Below are 21,490 nucleotides of genomic sequence, written 5' to 3' on the forward strand. Positions count from 1 at the left end.
CAGTCACAGACTAACAGTACTTGAAGCGAGAGTAGAGAAAGAGGCGATCTATACAGAGATTTAAGTAAATGTATAGCTCAAAAGAATATAGGTGCTGCCTTTATTCACAATGTCTTCTGCTTCAGGCATCATATAAAAACCTCTAATGGAGAATAACTTATAGACATCATTCCACATGATTACATCATAATGATTCTTAGCCTCCATATAAATGACTTTATTCCAAGGAGAGCTGCTAAAACTTTACACCTTGTCCATACATGTTCACCATACATGTTCACAATCTTACGGAGGGCGGTGGGTAACCGATATAACGGAAATAAATTGAAGAATGTACACCGCGGTAGTAAATGATTTAAATGTCTGCCCTTTAATATAAAATATTGGAAGGACCTCCAAAAAAATATACAGTTCTCTTAAGATTAGTTAAAACCCAATAACAGTTGATGTTGAGCATCCCCTCTGCTGAAAGTATGAAAAAACCCTGAAACATGAGGCAGAAGGGTTATATTAATGATATAATAAATAATACTTGCAAAATAAACGGATAAGGATCATATCAATGTAAATCGCCCATTGTGTAGATTTATTAAAACAAACACACATATCTGCTGAAGTCACAAGTTTATTTAAGGGGGCAGCCATAACTTTGCTTAATAAGAGTCTCTGCGAGACCCCAACAGCTATCAAACCTAGCGGCTGCCTTGAAACTTCTTCTAGGAATGGATGAACGAACTTATAAAGGCAGGAGCGAGCTTTGGCATCTGTCAGCTCACACGTCTGCGGTACTCATTCTTCAGTTGACTTCCACTTGTGGCTGGGCTCAGTCCTCAACTCGGCAAAAGCCCATAAACGCAAGGGGCACGTAAGCCCATTAAGAGGACTCCAGTGTAAATATCGATTCTCAGAACTCTAAAGGGCCGGGTAGCTTCTACTGCTTTAAAACTAAAACAAATGGTTTACTTTTGTGGCTGTCTGTACCTTTAAGTACACTGCTGGTTAGAGATGCATTCCCTAAATCTGGTTGATCAGAGCTCCCAAAGGCTTGATCGGTCCCTAACGTATGTATTTTATACTACTCATTACCATACCTGGGAATTCTCCAGCATTTGTCCAGAGATTCTGGGTTAAGCACCGCTTCTCTGGGTCTCCAAGAGGTAACTCTGAGCTGCGGTAACTGCGTCGCGGCACAGCCTACTCCTCTTCCCCTGAGCAGCCTACACACATCCCACAAACGGAGGGCCCAGGGTAGCCGGAGCCTGTAAGTTCCCAGGTACGGTCATCGCTGCCTATTGTCAGCTTTTGAGTTAATCGAAGAGCCCATACCTCCCAAAATGTTCAATGGCCAAAGTGGGACCCCAATTTTAGCGGGTGCAATTAGATGTGTTACTGACAGACTTTATGATCGCTATATATATATATATTTTAAAGCCAGAAGTACTCTGTGTAGAAAAAGGAAAACCGGTGCTCTAAAAGCGTTAGGGCCACAGCCGAGACCAGATCACTTCAGTGCCGTACACAGCGCTGCTTCCTCCCACCAGCCACAGGCTAAGCGAGGGATAAAAATAAGGTGCGCTGATGGACCCGAGGGGCCCCCACACAAGGCACCATCACGTACTGAGCACATCGGCGGCTATTTATGTATTCACTAACGAGAAGAATAATGTATTTTATTAACAGAATTAAATGTAAACACAATTTTTGCTGTTTCCACACACACCAGGGCTTATGACAAACCAACATTTTCAGATAACAGAAAAGAGGGACTTCATTGGAGGAAAGATGGGCAATGGCATTAAATGGCAAAAAGAGGGACTGTCCCTTCTGTAAAAGTGGACACTTGGGAGGTATGACAGCCTGCTGTGGCCTCCATACACGGCATGGCTCGGAAGTGTATTGACAGCTGGTTTCCTGCCAGCCCCACGTGACTTCCTCACACGCACACCCCCCCCTCACTGCCATGGCTTCCCTTCCTAACTACTTCTGATCCGGCTACCAACATGGGAGAGGAGAGCAGGCAGAGGCCAAACAACCCCCAGACCCCGAGCGACCGGCCCGACCAGGGCGAGGCCTGCAGGGCCCGGACATGTGGCCCCACTTGCTGTACCTGCCCGAGGAAATCCTCCTGCTCATCTTCTCCTACCTGGACGGCCAGGCTCTGGGGCGGCTCGGGCAGGTGTGCAGGAAGCTCTACTGTTTCACCAACAGGGATGCCGTGTGGAGGAGGATAGCCAAAAAGTGCCTTAACTCCGGCTTCTTGCAGCAGGGTGCAGACGCGTAAGTCCTTCTCCGTCTCCCCTCCCCGCTCGCTGGGGGCTAGACACAGTGCTGCGGCCTAGTACTACCGCTAGCCCCACGTAAATTGCGTTGTTGCTAAGACGCATGGTTGCTGTTCGCTGGCTTGTTGACGTCACGAAAGTAATGTAACACCCCTATTCTCTAACGTAACTAGCGCAGGCCCAACTCCAGCCACACTGCTAAGGAGCTACACAGTATGTGACGCACTGGCTTCTGTCTATTTGACGGGAAATATCAGAAATGTGTTATGGCGACTTATATTTTAAGTAAAAAACAAAAAAACAGGGACATGTATTTCTGTGGGTTGCCCTATAGTCCCATTTGACAGGGACCCTTCCCAAAAAATCGCTCATGCGGGGAGGAATAATTAGGGACAGTATGTTTTAGTAAATACATCCCAAGTTGTGGTCACCTTTTATTTTCTGGAAGAAAATTACTTATGTTTGAATAGAATTTACTATCACCCCTTTTCCTCTAAAGGGAACATTCCAGCCATCATGTATATCATAGCTGTGTGGTGCTTTTAAATGTTTTTGCCCTCCCCCCTGCAAATTTCCCCCATATCAGCATTGCACACCGCTACAGTATCTCCCACATGTATTTACTCCATTAACCTTTTCTGCAGCTTTCATATAAATTTGTACGTATACACAAAACCTTTAAAAAGTTTGGGGTCACTTAGCTGTTTTTATAGCAAACAAGGAATTTCTAGCTGTAGCATAATTGCAAAAGGGGTTTCTAATGATCAACTCGCCTTTTAAACTTGGCGAACACAGTGTGCTGTCGGAACACAGGAGTGATGGGAGTGATAAAGGGCCATTGGAACACAGGAGTGATGGGAGTGATAAAGGGCCATTGGAACACAGGAGTGATGGGAGTGAGAAAGGCCTCTGTACGACTATGAACCGGAATAGATAGCTTTTTCTGCACAAACGTCTGTGGAATCTATCCTGCTGTAGGGTGAGATTTGTCACACAAAACGCTTCGTTAAATCCCGTTTCCCATCCCAAACACACAGACAGCTGACACGCAGACGAAAAGCTAGAATATCAGCAAGTGAATCCTGCTCTGTACGCTGCTACTTTAGGATACGTTACTGCAGCCATCGCAACAAATTGGATAGTTCCTCATTTTAAGACGTTACCAATAAAAGTTAAATTTTACTGGATGATAATAGTTATTTTTCTCATTTTAAATGTGACATATTTGGATTTAGTGCCACGTTTTTATATTACTTTTGACATTAGTTATCCATTTGTGCTGTTAAGGTGTTACTTTCCCTGCATAGTGTCGTAACTTCCATAAAGCTGTTAGGGAAAATCATTGAATTTTGTGTTTTGGTGCAAAACTGGTTATTTGTAGTGGTTTAAACTACATTATATTCCACGGCATTGTTTTTTATTAAGTGATTAGCGGAAAATTAGATTTATTGCAGAAGTTGTTACATCTGGGTGGATTAAACCAAAGTGACAAGGTAACAAATCATTTCTGACTTTGTCCTTTTTGATGACATCACTCTTTTTAAGCGGTAAGGCTTTCGGTGAGGTTGGTTTGATTATAGGGAGGTCGATGTTGAGAAGTCTGGCATGGAGATGATGACGGAGGAGATAGGTGGCTTCTGGATGCAGGTTAAGGGAATTAGGAGGTTAGGCTTCTCTAAATAGGTGAGTTTTTAGTGAGCAATGATCAAGAACACTCATCATCCTCCTTTGAGGCTGTTGCACATTTGGATCTTCGCTCCTAGAAATGCCGCTCATAAACAATGACCAGCTGTGTGTCGCCGTTAAGTTACATGTGATCATGCGTTCAGATAATACCCTGCTTTGCAGAATGACAACGTTAGTGACCGGAACTTTAAACGGTGGATTGTAAATGGTAACTCAAACAGTAATGTGTTGAGGGATGAAATCTCTGCAGACGAGGGTTTGTAAGTACTTCTACACCGTAGAATTGGCAACCGTGCGCCAACATGCTAGCTGCAAGGACTAGGCATAATGTATCGCCTGCGAACGGGTGGCGGAGCACAAGAGTCCGAGTTATGATTTAGCGTCTACAGTTTGGTCCGATTTCACCTTGGAATGGAGTAAAAATTTTGGGCAGACGTTCATAATAAATACATTATGGAACTGGAAAGACTTCAGAGAAGTGCAACAAAACTTAAGGAATGGAAGATTTTAGCTATGAGGGCAGACTATCCAAATTGGGTTTGTTTATTCTGGAATAAAGGGCAAATATGACAGGTTGTGATTGCTATACACACACGTGGATTTATGCTGGAAATACTATAACCTGATATGTATCCACAACCTAGTCCCCCCATAACAGGTGCTTATCCGAAACGTAATATAGACACCTATTTAGTATAATGAATTGACTGATAATGTCATATTTTTTCGAAGAGCCCTAAATACTGCCTTTGGAAACTTAGCATGTCATTAATCTTATTGGGAAAAAGACATTTGAAGAACTCAAGCTTTGAGCCTCGATAACCGCAGTACGTCCGGGCTTTGGCAATGCATGAGATTTTAACTAATGAAACGCAGGGAAATCACATTTAAACATTCATTGGAAATGGTGAAAGATGAATAGGCGGCCGTATTACCAGCTACCTTCCAAGAGCTGTCGGCTTCGTGTTTCAAATAAGCAAATTTGGTTAAAATTATACCCTTATTGGCTGGCTGAATTGCACTACATTGTACGCTTTTAAGAGTACTGAGGCCTCTTCTTCAAGAAAAAAGGAGAATGCTGTACTTCTCCCTTAAACGATACCTTTTAGTGATACAGTATATTCTTGGGGTAAGATGCGGTCACAAACATTCAAGACTTAATATCTTTGTCTTTCTTTAAAGTTAGAAGTTGAAACCCTGCAGTTGCCCCTCCTCTGACCATTCTTGCCACAGATTGCCTGTTTGAAACACCTAATCAGTGGCAGGAAAGCGCTTTTGTTTAAATCAATGAGAGCACTTTCACCCCCAGAATTTGCAGAGCCAGCATTGGCGATAACTGACTGTAAATATATCTCTTGGAGGGATATGTCTCTTGCACAGAAAATACCTGGGCATCCAGGGAGGGGGCTAATGCATTTGCAGAGGGTACACCACAAAAATGTAATGGGACCATGCAGCTATCCCATTCATGAAAGTGCACACGATGGCTGTAGGGTCCCTTTAAAGGGACTTACCCCTCCTGTACCGCATTGCCCGGGATGATGGAATAATGTATTAACTTGCAGGACTTTCTGCCGTCTGCTTACGGGAAACCCGATCAATACTTTGATTTTGCTGCAGAATTAGATACAAGGATTAAGCAGCCCATTGGCAAAAAGCACTTTTGTCTTCAGCCAGTGGCTGCAGATCATAAATAAATGTTCTCTTCTGTCTGTACACGCAGAGAATGATTAATGTAATGTAAAAGTTGTGATTTAGGGACACGCATTTGCTTGGTGGGAGCTGTTAATATCGCCAGTGTTTTTAATTTGCCCCTGTTTCGTGTTCTAGTTTTTATTTATTTCTGATCTGCTGTATTCTCACAGCTGCACTTCACAAGTAACGTTACTTGCCAATTTTTATGATTAATGACGAAGTCTGCTTAGTAAAGCACTGACATCTTTTTTTTTTTTTCTTCTTCTTCATATTTCTTGTTGGAAGACAATTCATGATGAAGAGGTCTCTTGCATGTTTGTGCCAAGACTCCTTGGCAAGTGTTTCCAGACATTAGCCAGTAAGCAGGCAGTTTAATAGGAAAACATAACGATTATGCAATAGTCATTGAAATCTTGTCTACCAAAGGGGATCTTTTAATGGCAAAAATGTATAACATTTGTTGGAAAAAATTTATCAGATTTTGGTACAGCGCATCACACGCCTCCTAATGTGGTTGTGTTGGTTCAGCAAAATTGACAGGAAAGAATAATATCCAATAAAGTGAAATGTGCTGGAAATACAGTTTTTAGGAGCTGCGGCTTCCTGGTTCTCTGGGTTTGTCAAGCACTGAATTAAAAACAAAAAAACTTTTACTGATTTAATGTTTCTTCTGATATAATGAATATAATTAAACATGTTTAAACAGAGGAAGAATAATTGCCCTGTAAGTGGCACTTTTGCTTGCCCCCTGAAGTCAATTACTCGTGAAACAATTTGTAATGCGTCTGGTCTTTTTAGGGACAATTAACTGTCCCTGGAAGCCTCACTGAAAAAGAAAGCATATTAAAGTGCTCTGTGAGTATTTTAATATGCGCTCTTCAAAAATGGGAGGGGGAAAATGCGTAATAAATAAAATTTAAAAAAAATCAGCCAATCAGAGACGTGAAATCAATGTACGCAGTATCTGCACATGCCTTTGCCAGTACCAGAGCTGGTGGTAAGTATGCATGGAGATATGAGATGTGTTCGGCCGACCTTATGCCCTGTCCAAAAAATAGCTGGGGCAGAATATGGGAAGGGGCAAATGCAGTAAGGGGGGGGGGTTAAGGGGAAAAATTTGGACATGTCTAAGATACCCATGAACACGATTTTTTTGTTTCCCAGCCCATGTGACTCCCTCATACACTTGACGCTTGAGGCACAGCTTTGACCATCACACAGGTTTGAATCTGCACGAGCCTGAACATTCTACCTACATATGGTTGTTCTATACCTACATACATGTGACAGTTAAGACACGGATGTTGATGCAATCGCAAAGTTTTAGCTTGAAATCCACAAAATGTAGAAAAAAAAAAAAAGATAACTTACGGAATAATATTTACTCAAACGAGGTTGGGTTTGCTGACTCTTCCAAGTTTTATAAATAGACCATAATGATGACTATATTATCATAAGGTATGGGATAAGCCGTAGTAAAGGTTTAGTAAGTGCCAAATCTGACTCATGCTTCATTTTCACAAAATGTTGAGTTCCTTGCCAAAGTAACTCTTAACACTTTTACTATTTGACTCATTCATAGTCAAGGCAGCGGATGGTGGGCAGCCATATAACTTATCCCTATTTGCCTCTGCCGGTCTGGGTCTATTTGCATTTTACGGAAGCTTGCAGATTATGGAAGAAGCGGGCATTGTCGTTGGGAAAGTAAATGAAATACACGGATGGTTGATCACGTTTATAGGGCTATCACGAATGGGAACCTATGCTGGATGTGAAGCCATGTGCACAATATACTTTTTTTGTAGATTGAAACCGATACACGGACGGTTTTTAAAGTTACGCCGTGTATATCTTGATGGACATTAGTGACATACATTTGTTCTAGCGTAAAATCAATTAAGTAATTATATAATCATCTCAACAGTGCTAATGGACGAGTCGTCTTAAAATTAGATTGTAACCACGTAGGTTTGGCTTCTTCCAAAAGGCGCAGCGTCATTGACCCCCTGGGCATGTGTTACCTGCTATGAACCTTGTTTGATAATCCTCTCCCCCAGAGACTAATTTGCTGAAGCCCAGATTAATAGTTTAGTGTAGCGCACTTCATTGTATTTGTAATGCACTTGTGGACAGTGCAAAGGTTAATTGAAAAGCTATCACTCTCACGAGAGGCTCTTGCAAAAGCTCTGCAAAGACATGTCCATATTTTTTATTTTTAACACACAAAAAAAAAACCTTAACCATGCTCATCAACCCCTCCGCCTTACAAGGATTTAAGGATTCCCATGTTAAAATAAATAAGGAACCCTAACTTTTATTATTCAGATGCCTGTTAAAGTAGCCAATCATTAGCTACTTGTGTGTCACATGACGGTTAAGTGTTCCCAAGAAAAAAAAAAACATTAATTAGGCAAAACTGTACATGATTAATAATAATATCGGGAGAAAGGTTTGGACATTCGCCGGTACTAAGAATGATGTTTCTAATTCTTTTAAATTCCAAAGAGTTGACCGCACAGCCCCTTACTGATTAGACACACGTTGCTTATTCTCCACACAATGATAATACAACTAGACTGCTTTTCAGGTCTGGTGACCCCAAAATGGAGATAATTATAGCGCTCAGTAATTTGCCATTTCTTGAAGAATCGTTAAATCATCCCTAATACTTTGATGGCTATTTTACTGTTTCAGCCAGTTTTCCAGTTGGAATTGGTAACCTGTCATTTAAGATGACTGACCGTTTAAAAAAACAAAACAAAAGAAAAGTGTTAACATATATAATTTTTTAGACTTTCTTTTTCCTTGACTGCTTAATGTGACGTCCTATTCCTTTCCTTTAATCCTTTCAGAGGACGCGACATAGGTAATCACGTGGTAATGGCACCTTAACTATATAGTTCTAAAGAAGCGAGTGTGCATAACGCTTTAATTAAGATTTTGGCCCCATGGTTGGAACACACACCCTACTCCCAATTGCTTCTTAGAAAATTCCTTTCCCTGTTCCTAATGCTGTGTATACGCAAGTAAACGCACTCCGTGCTAATTTGAATATCCTAGCTAATCTACTTATCACGTGTGTATTTGGAGCAAACCTCGCCGTTTACTCTTAACACCCCCTTTCTCCAATGGGATCACTAATGAAATTTTGCCAGCACGTCACCGGCTTGGAACTTGCTGTGTCTGTTCTCCTTCCCACTGAGTGCTTAAATTTTATTTTTGTATCGTTCTCACGTGTTGACAAAAGTCTCTAGACAATCGGCGTCGCATTCCACGAATCAAGGTACTTCATTCCGCACGGGATTTAGAATTTCTCTTATTGTCATGTAATAAGATCATTAATATCGCTAATAGATTATTGTGCCAGATATTGTTGTGAAAATTGTACTTTTATAGCACTTACAAAAAGGTAAAATGTAAAATGTAATGTCAGCCAAAATGGGCCGTCAATGCAAATTTGCCGTTGTGACAGCTGGTGTATTATCTATCTGTCATACCCAGTGCAGTATACTCTAGCGGGTAAACAGGGCATAACAATTTAGGCTTACGGAAACATAGGTTATGAGGGCCCTGCTCGACAGAGCTTACAATCTAGAATATATATATATATAATATAAAGCGCTAAAGCAGTTTTGCGTGGGATAGACACAGTAACTGTGATGACGGTTGTGGAGCAGCCGCCTTCGGTATACCTCTTTCATGCAGCTGTAAACCGAGCTCGCGAGGGATATTGCATTTCTTCTGGTATAGTGGCCAAGTTAGAGAGGAAATCCTTCATTTGAAGAAAATGTTTCTCTGTGTCCCCCCCACTGAACTGTTTTTTTACAGCATTAATATAAGGAAAGCAATCTGGGAGAACTGGTGCGGACTTAAAGAATATCATTAGTGACTTGTGATACTTTGTATATCAGATGCGTTTGGTTATTGTGTGAATATGAGAGTCTTTTGTTGTGATTTGTATACCAGGGCTCGACAAACCTGGTGCCCAGGGTTTTGGAGTAAAAACTGACCAGGCCTACCATTGAGAACCCGCTTTCCTGTGGTGGTGCGGTGAAGGAGGTGCCATGAGGCCGCGGGGTCACGTAATGTACGTTATACGACCCTGCTGGGTGCCTCATTACACCCTCTTCATCGTGCCCCCGTACGATAGGCAGTGGCTTGGCATGTCTCTACAAGGTGTGGGTGGATAGTGTATGAATGTATACTGTAGTGTCAGTCAGTGTGTATATGTGGCGATCAGTCTGCGAGTGTGTGTTTATACTGTTATGTCAGAGACCATGTGTATATGTATAGTGCTAGAGTCAGCGTGTGTGTATGTGTTTAAATGTATAGTGCCAAGTCAGTTGACTCTTAATTTCTTGTAGATGGCTCCTAGAGGTAAACCAAATTTGTCAACCCCTGTTGTATAGTTTCTGCAATTTCTATGAGCGGACACCATAAGCTCTGCAATGGGTGCACTAACCAACAATTCTTCAAATACGAGAGTGTTAGGAAAACTAGCCTAAACATTGAGATCACGGTTTGGGGCCATCGCTCTCCCCAGGGGAGTAATTAATCGCCCTAACCTAACATCCCTAAAGTGTGTGGGGGGGTGAAAAAGTTCTCATCCAGCCTGAACTTGTATAGGTTTAGTTCCTTATATATGGAAGGTGTTAAGTGCCTTAAACAGTATGGGGTTGCTACAATAGTCCGTGATTATAATGTGTGGTTTGCTATCCATCTCCCAGTTGAGAAGTTACTTGACAGGGCACATGGAATCGGTGCCTTCGCTTTCAGAACCTTGGACAAGAGCAGGGACAAGCTGGCAAATGGAAAGGGCATTTCATATCATATTCACAAGCTATATTTTCACGTACCGGTTGTTGTACAGCCCAAGGTCGTCTGAGAATTAATAGCAACCGTCTACCAAGACTTTAATGAGTAGGTAATGACGAGTGGAAGGTCCACAGAAAGTGTCACTTTTGCGAATAATACCTGGCACGGTACTCTCTAATTACTTTGGTGATACATTAAAATTCTAGCATGATCTCAAAAAATGATCTCATCCGTATCAAGCATTCTAATCTAGATAATTGTATATTTCATGTATATTCACCAACATTTCAAAAGTTTCAAGAGGGTCGGTTTTTCATGATTGAGGCTATTTAGGTTACCTCATAAGCCATCGATAGCCGTTTATATAAGTGATGTGGTCCTTTATGCTATGACTGATGTGTCAAAAGACTATAACTTGCTAAACATAGAAAAAACTTAGAGAAACTGATACCCCCAATACCTGGTGTATTCTGTATTTGCAATATGATTGTAATAGATTTATTTCCAAGATAGAATTTCTTTAAATTATAGAAATATACCCTACGGTTCACAGTTTTGTTAATGTTATAAATGACTGTTATAGCTGGAAACGGCTGATTTTTTTTTTTTTTTTTTTTTTTTTTTTTTTTAATGGAATATCTTCATAGACGTACAGAGGCCTTTATCACTCCCATCACTCCTGTGTTCCAACGGCCCTTTATCACTCCCATCACTCCTGTGTTCCAACGGCCCTTTATCACTCCCATCACTCCTGTGTTCCAATGGCCCTTTAACATTCCCATCACTCCTGTGTTCCAATGGCCCTTTATCACTCCCATCACTCCTGTGTTCCAATGGCCCTTTATCACTCCCATCACTCCTGTGTTCCAATGGCCCTTTATCACTCCCATCACTCCTGTGTTCCAATGGCCCTTTATCACTCCCATCACTCCTGTGTTCCAATGGCACGTTGTGTGTTAACATGTAGCATTTTTTATATAATAACTTGCATACAGAGCATTGTATTTCTGAATCTTCAGTGATGAGGAGCATTGTCATACACTCACACACCACATCCGGAGAATCTCAAAAAAAAAAAAAAAGCCACCGGATTCAAATTCAACTTTGAAATAAATCAAATCTACATAGCTTACCGCGGTCCTAATTTTTAGTGTTTAAAGTCATATGTGTATTGACTTTTTTTTTATTCATCACGAGAAAGAAATATTAAAACATTTGTCATGTAAAATTCATCCGCTTGTGTAATATTTGTATAGCGCCAGCAGATTCTAATGTTGCCATTTCTAAAGTATAACAGTTTCTGCAATTTAAGATAATAGTATAGCCAAGTTTTTGAACGACACATAGAAGCACATTCCATCGGCAGTTAAAACACCCACCGTACTCTGTGGGAGATTTGGATCACATTAGGGATTATGCACTAAGTCTTAATTGTCAGAGGTCACCCCAGATGTGATAATTACTGGGTTGTAACCTGATAATTATCACACTGGGTATTCACCAGTGACCTGGGTGGAATTCGGTGGGACTGCCTGCACCTGGGACCCCGCTGTGTGCCATGGAAAGGCTGCAGAGACTTGCTGTATGAAAGTAAAGTTGGGGGTCTATTCACTAAGGGTCGAGCTGAACTAAGAATAGCCTTGGGATGGTAGTTCACGTATTCTCTACTAAGTTCAAAATGGTATCTCAGCCCATGTGGCAAATAGTTGGCTATTTTGTCCTTAAAAGCTTAAATGTGTTTTCCATGCTGAGATCCTATGCTTATTGCCTATTCTAATTGAGAGATACCCAATTTGAGGGAAGTCTTGGAAGCTGGGAGCTGGTCAGTAGATGGCGAGGAAACCCACCAGCGAGTATTTTATAAGTTACTCTGAGCTTAGTATGTACGAAATTAAAGATTAGGGAATAGACACTTTATTAAGATCTTACAAGCCTAGTTGAAGAGCCCAGTAGAAACCACAGGGGATGTCGAGCTACTCAAGAATCGTTGAGATGCATTTGTTGAGTTAAGCTCAAGTGCTCTCTATGAGCGTGATGTCTAAAATACAGGGTGTGATGAGCTTACACGAGTCCCACGTACAGCGTAAAGTTCAGCAAACTTCAGTGCTTACCTGCCAAAGCCGAGACGTACTGACCGAGCGTTAACTATAGAACAATAAAAACCTATTTTATAGAAACATAGCATTTGAAGACGGATAAGAACCATTTGGCCCGTCCAGTCTGCCTTATTTGTTCCTGCTGTGGAGACTCGGTGTTGAATTTAGGCTTAGTTAAACTCTTCCCTATCGGCTTGGGCCACTTCTGCTAGGAGGCTGTTCCTTTTATCTACTACCATCTCAGTAAAATAAAATGTCCTTACACTACATCTAAGCCTCTTGTAACCGTTTCAGGTCAGCACACTCCACCATGTCTGCATTTTACCACGGAGAAAAGCTTTGGTGGCCTGCGCCGGTTGTATGGCGTAATTCTTCATGTAGCTTTCCACTTCTCCTGCTGGAAAACTCCCGTAGGTCCTCCCCGTTGTTTCTCAGCCTGTGGTTGTTGCTTTTTGATGTAGTTACACATATATATACGGTCCCATAAGACAGCGTCTGACTCATTTTGTTTCTGGAAATCATTTTCGAGTCCCGCCACTCCATGCATATAGGCGGTGATGATGAGTTTTTACCAAATGTATACGTTTTGAATAAACCTTCTAGGTTTTCTTTTAGCCGTTTGTTGTTTTTTAATTATTTTTGTTTTGTTTGCTGCTGGGAACTAGCACAGTTATTAGTTTTTTTTTCTCCCCCCCTTCCTTCTCTTTTATTTCTGGAATCCCTTTTCAGCAGAGGAGTTGTAAGACCTCTAAATTATTCTCCGGTCTAGCTTTGCTGATCATAGGCCAACTGCCGGCAAAGATTTAAATGATCGAAAGGCTCGCTTTTTTGTTTTGTTTAAAACAGGTCAGATGCCCAGGAATGCAGTCAAATTATAATGGTCTCTAAGTGCCGGAAGATGGAGAAGAGAGAATGGGGAGAAAAATGAGCCTTAGGCATTGAAAAAAGGGCTGGGAAAATGGAGATTTGGGCAGGCCCCGGGGCCAGGTTAGAAATTCCTCCATGTATTAATAGCTAGGTGTGCTGTATCCGTACACGGGCCCATCGTTTTGTTACATGGCCATTTATAACAATAACCGCCGGATTGCTAGCCCCGCGTTTCCACCTTTTTGGCAGCCTTTGTTACCCATTGGGATCTTATCTCGGGCTCAATGACAATATTTTGCGTTCCCTTTTAGAACTTTTGGAAACAAACATAAACACGTTTTTTTTTTAGATGGTTGGTTGGCTTTTGTGCTTCTGATAATGAAGAACTATTAATCCTTTGATTTTTAGATGTGCTTTCCAGTTAAAGTATAAAGTTATGTGCAAGGCTGTCCTCAGGGCCGTGCAGGGGGCCTAAAATTACACAATTCCGGAATTATCTTGCGGCGCTTGGCCCTTTTGTGTTGGTCCACAATGTTGAATACTTATGCAGCAGACCATGTTACCGTCTCTTATGTGTAGTCACCACAACCTGCGCAGCTTCAATGTTTTCTCCCGTCTTTTTTTTGTTAGGCTTTACCACTCCCATCACTCCTGTGTTCCAATGGCCTTTTATCACTCCCATCACTCCTGTGTTCCAATGGCCCTTTATCACTCCCATCACTCCTGTGTTCCAATGGCCCTTTATCACTCCCATCACTCCTGTGTTCCAATGGCCCTTTATCACTCCCATCACTCCTGTGTTCCAATGGCCCTTTATCACTCCCATCACTCCTGTGTTCCAATGGCACGTTCTGTTTGCTGATCCAAGTTTAAGTTTAAAAGGCTAATTGATCGTTAGAAAACCCTTTTGAAAATTATGTTACAACTAAAAATGTCCTTGGTTTCCATAAAAACAGCTAAGTGACCCCAAACCTTTGAACCTTTTGTAGATTTACTCAACATGCAGTCGGTGAAGAAGCATTAGGAAGCGTCGTTCTATAACCTATTTTACATATTATGACATAACCTTTTTCTTGAAAATGATGAGCGCTTCAGTATTATATGTGATATGTTGAACCAGGTTATATAGTCTGCACTTGCAATTTATTATATGTTCCTCCATGTATGCGAAATAACTTCATTATTATTATTATAATTGCAGGGTTCCTGGAATTTCAGTAAAGGAAAGAGTGCGAGTTTCCCAAAACTGGAAAAATGGACGCTGCCGGCAAGATATACTTCTCAAATGGAAACGCAAGCAAGTGCCTTATTTATCGGTTTATCTGTGGGGATTTACAGCCACTAATTTTGTGCCTGAGGAACTCATCTAAGACTGAATTCACTGCAAGGGCTGTATATATATATGTGTCGCGACAGTCATAGTGGGACTTTCTTCAGACGTTCTTAACCCAATGAAGGGAGACCAATTAATGGTAGATGTATGGCTTAATGTCTAGTGGAAAAGCTATATCACATATATTTATCTCCGCTCCTTTGTCAGTGCCGATTAGCAGTGGGGTATAAGGCCTTTTGTCACCCACATGCACTGATGGCTGTAAGTCTGAAGACATATAGGTGTTGCTTTTGGAGATATTTAACCTGCGGTCCAAATCGTTTCTTGTGGGAAGGATCTAACTTGTTCATTATAATTCATTATGATATTAATGATATTCTGATATTTTGATTTATTATAATCTTGTTCATTTGAGAATGATGTCGCCTAGGGAAAGAAATATCTCCAGGTGCCATTTAATTCAACCATGCAGTGACTTTAGCTTTGTGATGCAATTAATAAGAGCGAGGAAAAGTTAAGAGACTCTGTTCTCTTTGTACCTGCAGCTCTATGAACAAGCTCTCCAAGATAGATGCGTGAGCAGGAACTCCTGTCCCATAAAACATCTTCTGCCGCTGATAGATCGTAATCATCCGTTTGTGATGACAGAGTTTGCCAGTAAATGGATTTGCTGTCACTTAATATCAGAAGACAGTACAAATACCCGGGGGGACAACCAAGACTATGAAGTGAAAATTACTAAGAGAAGTCTAATGTCTCCTGTTGCATCGGCACAGGGTTATTTAGTGTGGGATAAAGTGGAGCGAACAGCTTCTAGGTCTTTGTTGTTTCACGGTTATACTTACCTGGGAAGGTCCTTCCATCACTTCTTCTGCAATTTATCATCAGTGGTTGGACATCGAGGTGGGGTTGGGGTTATTTAATTGAATAGAAACGTTTTACATTTATTCATTGAAACATCTGTTTCAAACACTAAAGTGTAGCATTTATACCACAAAACCATGTAGCACCGTGACTACTTAGTATTGTTTTTATAAGACGTTTATATGCACGTGTAATCTCACGGTAACGCTATCATGCATACTCTTCCTATTATCATGGACATGTCCACTTACAGTTGTATGCAAACACATACACACACATCAGCGTTGCGTGGCAAACTAGCCCTTGGTTGGATTAAGTAGCCTTTGGTTGGATTAGATGTGTTGTCATAGATAAGGGTGTGTGAAAAAGTCTGCAAGCTTTTATGGGATCTTGCTGATGTCATGGCTTCATATGCGGAGTGTATAGTTTGTTTAATCATTGTAGTTTCATAAAATGTTCCACATTAACTGTTAGTGAATAAAAGACACCCTTTTTATATGATGCGGTAGAGTATTGAGTATGTTAAATGTTTGCTGTTTCTGAACAATCGCAGAAGACTTTGATGATGTCATAGCTGACTGTATAGCTTTGTAATAGTCACATTTTCCAACGTATTAAATAGAAAGAAATAATAAAAATCTTACACACTGACATAATTAACCAATTCCAAGTACTAAATGTGAAATTTATAGAAAAAAGGGACGCACCTTTTATATGGATCAAACGCTCCATGCCATTCAAATCTCCCAAGCACGCTCATCTAATTCCGGCTTTTATTGGAACCTGTATTTTCCTGCTATGTTTCCGTTACGACTTTAATGTAATTTTTGTTGTTGTTGTTTATTTTTTGTCATTCCTCTTATTGGCTGTCTCTTTTAAATCCTACAGTTTAATGCCATGGATACAAGTCACGGGTGATTTGTTGTACCTCTCTCAGGCGGAAGAAATCCGAGCTTATCAACTGCGCCCCCATAATAACGGTTTGCACCGAAGACCTTTTGCCGTGTTTTTGGGCCACCAGGAGGATGTATGCCGATTTGTAATTAACAATTCTCACATCATTAGCGGAGGAGGGTAAGCCCGACGTCTGTAAACAGTTTACTGTACCATGCAGTCCCTCCAAAGGAGGATGCATATGTTATATACGTCATTTGGACCTTGTTAAAATGTTACAGCCCCCTCTGCTGCCTGCGTTCTCCTCCAGATTTTGATGCTTGCAGCAGACTATCACTGGCATTAAAGTTGAAAGTTGGCCCCTGTTGAAATTAATCAGAACGTTTTCCCCCATAAATGTGAACCAGCACTGGCGAGCACAACACATAATGCACTTAAAAGCTGAAGGCATCTCGTGAAAGCCAAGGAGCTGGGTGGATTGTCCCAATGTATAGAGTGGATTCTAAATCAGGTTTATTTAAAAGTGACACTCGGGTATTGTATGTATTAAATGCATATCATTTAATGTAAGGCTATGCTGAATATAAGATAAAACTAATGGCGACTACCTGCCACCAAATCTAAAGGAGTTACTTATAAAAAGTGAAATTTGGTGAAAAGTTTAAAAAGTGGTCCTATTACCATCTCAGCCAACGGGATGTCAAACGAACAGAGAGATTTCATTGGATGCTATGATGAAGAGATCACTTTCAAGGGGTCACTTTTTTATTTTTATACATTACCCGCTATTTTTATTTCTGGATCGCATTCCAAATGTCGCTTTGTCTGTATATATAGTTTTAAGAAAGCATATATCTCCCTATTGTTCTGCTCTTAGCCGAATCCCCAAAGTTATGGTTTTGTTTATAAAACTCAGGTGTACATGAAAGCCTCTTTTTCAGTGGTTTACGGTGCTAAAAGCCGAAATAGGCTGGGTGTTATACCTTACTGGGGTGTATGTATGTATAGACACTTTTGAACACTTTTAGCAAACACACGCTTATCTTTCATCAGTGCAATTATTTACCCATCTGTTGGCTATCCTAAGTTCCAGATTATATTTCTGAGTGCATGTGAGAGATGGTGGTTTATAGCGCTGGTGGCATCCATGGACTTGGGTCCAGAACATCTGGTAATGGACTCCTGCATGCTGTCAAAAGTATGAATCTGGACCCCAGACCTGTACAGTTGATGTTCTCATGAACAAACATATACATCAGAACGATAGAACTTGTCCATCGTGGTAGTTACTCGCTATTTTTTCTGTTTGGATGCCATTTTGTCAATGTTGGTTACATGAAGACCCATATTCAGTTGGCCAACTGTTCAGTGGCTCGACTCGCTTACTTTATGAAAAGGATACAAAGTCTATACTCTTGCAGACTCTCAGTAAGTTGACCAGTCCTGTACAAAATATTGATTGAAATGATTAGATAACATGTTTTTATTTGTAGGCTCCAAATTAATGTAATTGTCTTGTCTCTGGGAAGAGGAATCATATATAAGAAAGCCTTTTGTAGTTTTAAAAATATCTGTTATCAATGCCAACTGATCGTTCCGATCTCCTGTTAAATGACCTTCTATATCCACTGACCCTCACCAGCTTTTTTAAGTTATTCTTTAAAAAGATACTCAGTGGCTTATGATGAATAGTGAGTTGGATCCCTCTTGGTGAACTATATTGTAGAAACTTTCTTTCCAGGCAGAGAAACACAAAAAAAAATCTTAAAAATCTTTTAAATTACCTTTTTTTTTTATTAACCTGCAGACAGTAAAATGTCTTAAAAGAGAAAAGCTTGACTCATCCATGTTAGTTGTTGAAAGGCCAATGGCGTTGCACTTACTGGTGAAATTCCCCTTGTAAACATTTAGTTAGTAAGATGCTATTGTTTGTCATTCCTCTGTCATACCATTTCAGGTGTTTTTGATCTATTTCATGGAGATTTCATTCGTCATGGAAGGTTAGAGCTTCTGCCCCGACACGTAGACTTAAGACAATGTAGTTCTTCAAAGGTACAATGTATCCAAAGCCTAAACCTGGGCTGAGGTCATGCCTTTTTGAAGATTCACACTAAAATGTCAGAATGAGCACAGGAGAGTTAGTAGATAATCCCCTTCATAAAGGAGATAAATGCTTTGTCTCATTCCGTGGGCAAGCTCGGTTGCACTGCTTTAAGGTGACTTGAAAACTCATGCTTGCCGGGGCAGGTATGGTCCAACATGAGCATTTTTATTCTCAACCTATAGAATACTTGGTAACCTTAAAAAGGTCTGGGGGACTCAGTATTTATACCGTTCAACTGTTTGGGGTCACTAAGAAATGTCCTTGTTTTTGAAAGAAAAGCAAATCCATTAAAATAACATGAAATGGATCAAAAATCCAACGCAGACGGTGTTAATGTTATAGCTGGAAAGGACTGGTTTTTTTTTTGATGGCCAATGGCCCTTTATCACTCCCATCACTCCTGGGTTCCAATGGCCCTTTATCACTCCTGGGTTCCAATGGCCCTTTATCACTCCCATCACTCCTGGGTTCCAATGGCCCTTTATCCCTTCCATCCCATCACTTTTGTGTTCCAGTGGCCCTTTATCAATCCCATCCCATCACTCCTGTGTTCTCTGATTAAGGTTTAAAAGGCTAACTGAGCTTAAAAAAAACTTTTTACAGTATGTTAGCAGTAAGTGTATTAACTGTAATGCTTATTTATTTGCAGGGATGGAAAAATTTCCCTCCATAAGGTCCACAGTTCTTTCAGTATCCAATTCACAGCTCATGAGCAGGACGTGAACTGCGTGGATTGCCATGGAGGCATTATAGTCAGCGGCTCCAGGGACCGCACTGCTCGGGTAAGCGTAGCACTCAGAACGGAAAAGAAACCTTCTACCCGCCACTCTGATGAGTGTTTCTCTCCAAATATGCCACGAATGACATTAAGTTATGCGACTAAGTATGTTTCTCACGTTGTTGGTTGATTAGCTAATCAGGTACGTGTGGTGAGCAGAACGCTTGGACACATGCCACGGGGAAATGTTCTTTCCCGTTTCTCCATGTTTCCTGTCACCGAGACTCTTGTAAAAGTTGTTATGTTTTATCACAAAACAATTAAGAGATATACTTTCCGAGAGATGAAAATGAATTTTTTTATGGAATGTCATTTTCAAACACTATAGATAGTCTCAACTAAAGTAACATAATAGTTTTCCGTCACAAAGATTTCTATCTGGAATGTGGATCGAGTGGGAAACCTGGGTAGTTGATGAGGAAAATGTTTGTATTAGGTGGTTTTGGAATATTTTTGTTAAATGTGTTTTCGGTTTCTTCCCATACAGTTATATATATTATATTTTTATACATTATTTGGTCACAACATGCCATACTTCCCAAATGTCCTGGGACATGTAAGATAGATGTATAGTCCAACTCTGGCCCACCTCTACCAACGGTCTATCTGCCACTTACCAAACCCACACGATAGGCAAAAAACATATATAACAAAAAAACAACAATATTGTGAAAGAAAAAGCTAATTCTGGGTTTTTGTGTCTTCACAGTGACTTATAAAATCATCAAAGTTTGGTTTAAGTCCTTGTTGTAAACCCGGCTCCTGACACTATTCTATACCCTGTATACGAGCATCTACCTTGTATCACGTCTCTTGAAAGATTGCTGATACAGCACTTTAGAGCACTTTAGGGATATTTGTTGTTTCTTAGCCCAAAGAAAAGATCAAACAGTGAAACCTATTTGTCCAGCCATCGGTTTCATTGTACGTTTTATGGTTTCAGTTTCTACCTTGCGTTTATTACTCATGGTGTGATTCTGATTGATCTATTTCTAAAGCATTAGCATACACCGCATTCACATAGATAGACACCAGCTTGCTCTTAAAACAATTTGAGCTCAGTTATAAAACCACTCGCATGAGCAGTTTTTAAGTGAGTACACGTTGGACTCTCCGGTGCAAATGGACTTTCTTCTGGCTAATAGTTCTTTGCCACAGACAGCCTGAAGTTGGTGTGAGTTATAATCCAACGAGAACTTGAAGGTCTCATGTAGTCTCATTTAATTGATTTTTAGGAGAACGATACATAACTAGGACTATGTAAACCCAATGCAGTAAGCGATGAGCAGTTTCCTCATACTAATGGCACATTTTGGAAGTACGGCAATGTGCTGCCATCTTCAATTAACAATGTGTCGAATTAGTACATTTTGCGTTTTCATTTTTTCGCCCAATGCATTTAGCTTTACAGTAAATCATTGTCTTTGGATAAACCCAAACCTGTCTTTGTGTTCCCGACATGCTATTATGTATTTCAAGTGATTCTTCGTTGGCGTAGGGGAGGCACACGCTAATGGCAACGCTAAATGCGGGAAGTGTGGATACCATTGAGGGCTGTAGAGTGTCGATTACAGTTAAGCCCGGAGAAGCTGTTAATGTACATTCCTCGCTGATAGGCATGAGATAGGCTTCTCCCAGCAATATTTTTAACCTGTGGGAGATATGAAAGCTTAGGAGGGTTAAGCTTGTCTTCATTCGGTTACTTTTGGTGCGATGCTAAATTCCTGTTGACATGAATAGCACACAATTCCCTTTGTGCTAAGCGAATACGTGTAAAATAACAAACTCTGCAGATTTGGGTAAAGACCAAGCTTAGTGATAAAAACACCGGTGGGTCTTTACACTATAATGGATGTTTGTAATTCCTTCATTCAGTGTGTTTCCAGTGTAGTTAATGTTTTATTTTATAAATAGTAAAATCAATAAATGGACCCTTATTCCTTTAAATTCTAAAAAGTGTAGTATTGGCATTTGTTTGGCTATACGGTATAATTATCCGACAGCCAGTGGTGTATGCTTGCCTAGGGTTGCAGGTCAGGGAAGTTGGAAGCCTGGGCTGTTTCACTACTGCAAATTACC

The 21,490-nt window shown here is 40.6% G+C and overlaps 1 protein-coding gene across 1 annotated transcript in view; it reads left to right on the forward strand.

Annotated features, from left to right (window-relative positions):
• Nucleotides 1-1,951: 1,951 nt before the first annotated feature.
• FBXW4 (F-box and WD repeat domain containing 4) overlaps nt 1,952-21,490 on the forward strand; it is a 69,625-nt gene continuing 50,086 nt past the window's right edge. The window contains exons 1-4 of the mRNA XM_053450186.1: nt 1,952-2,277; nt 14,640-14,735; nt 16,524-16,709; nt 19,283-19,415. Of these exons, the coding sequence (XP_053306161.1) occupies nt 2,087-2,277; nt 14,640-14,735; nt 16,524-16,709; nt 19,283-19,415 (606 nt within the window). The 5' untranslated portion in view covers nt 1,952-2,086. The remainder of the gene's footprint in view (nt 2,278-14,639; nt 14,736-16,523; nt 16,710-19,282; nt 19,416-21,490) is intronic.

The sequence above is a fragment of the Spea bombifrons genome, chromosome 11, assembly GCF_027358695.1.
Source record: "Spea bombifrons isolate aSpeBom1 chromosome 11, aSpeBom1.2.pri, whole genome shotgun sequence".
In the NCBI taxonomy this organism is placed as follows: domain Eukaryota; kingdom Metazoa; phylum Chordata; class Amphibia; order Anura; family Pelobatidae; genus Spea; species Spea bombifrons.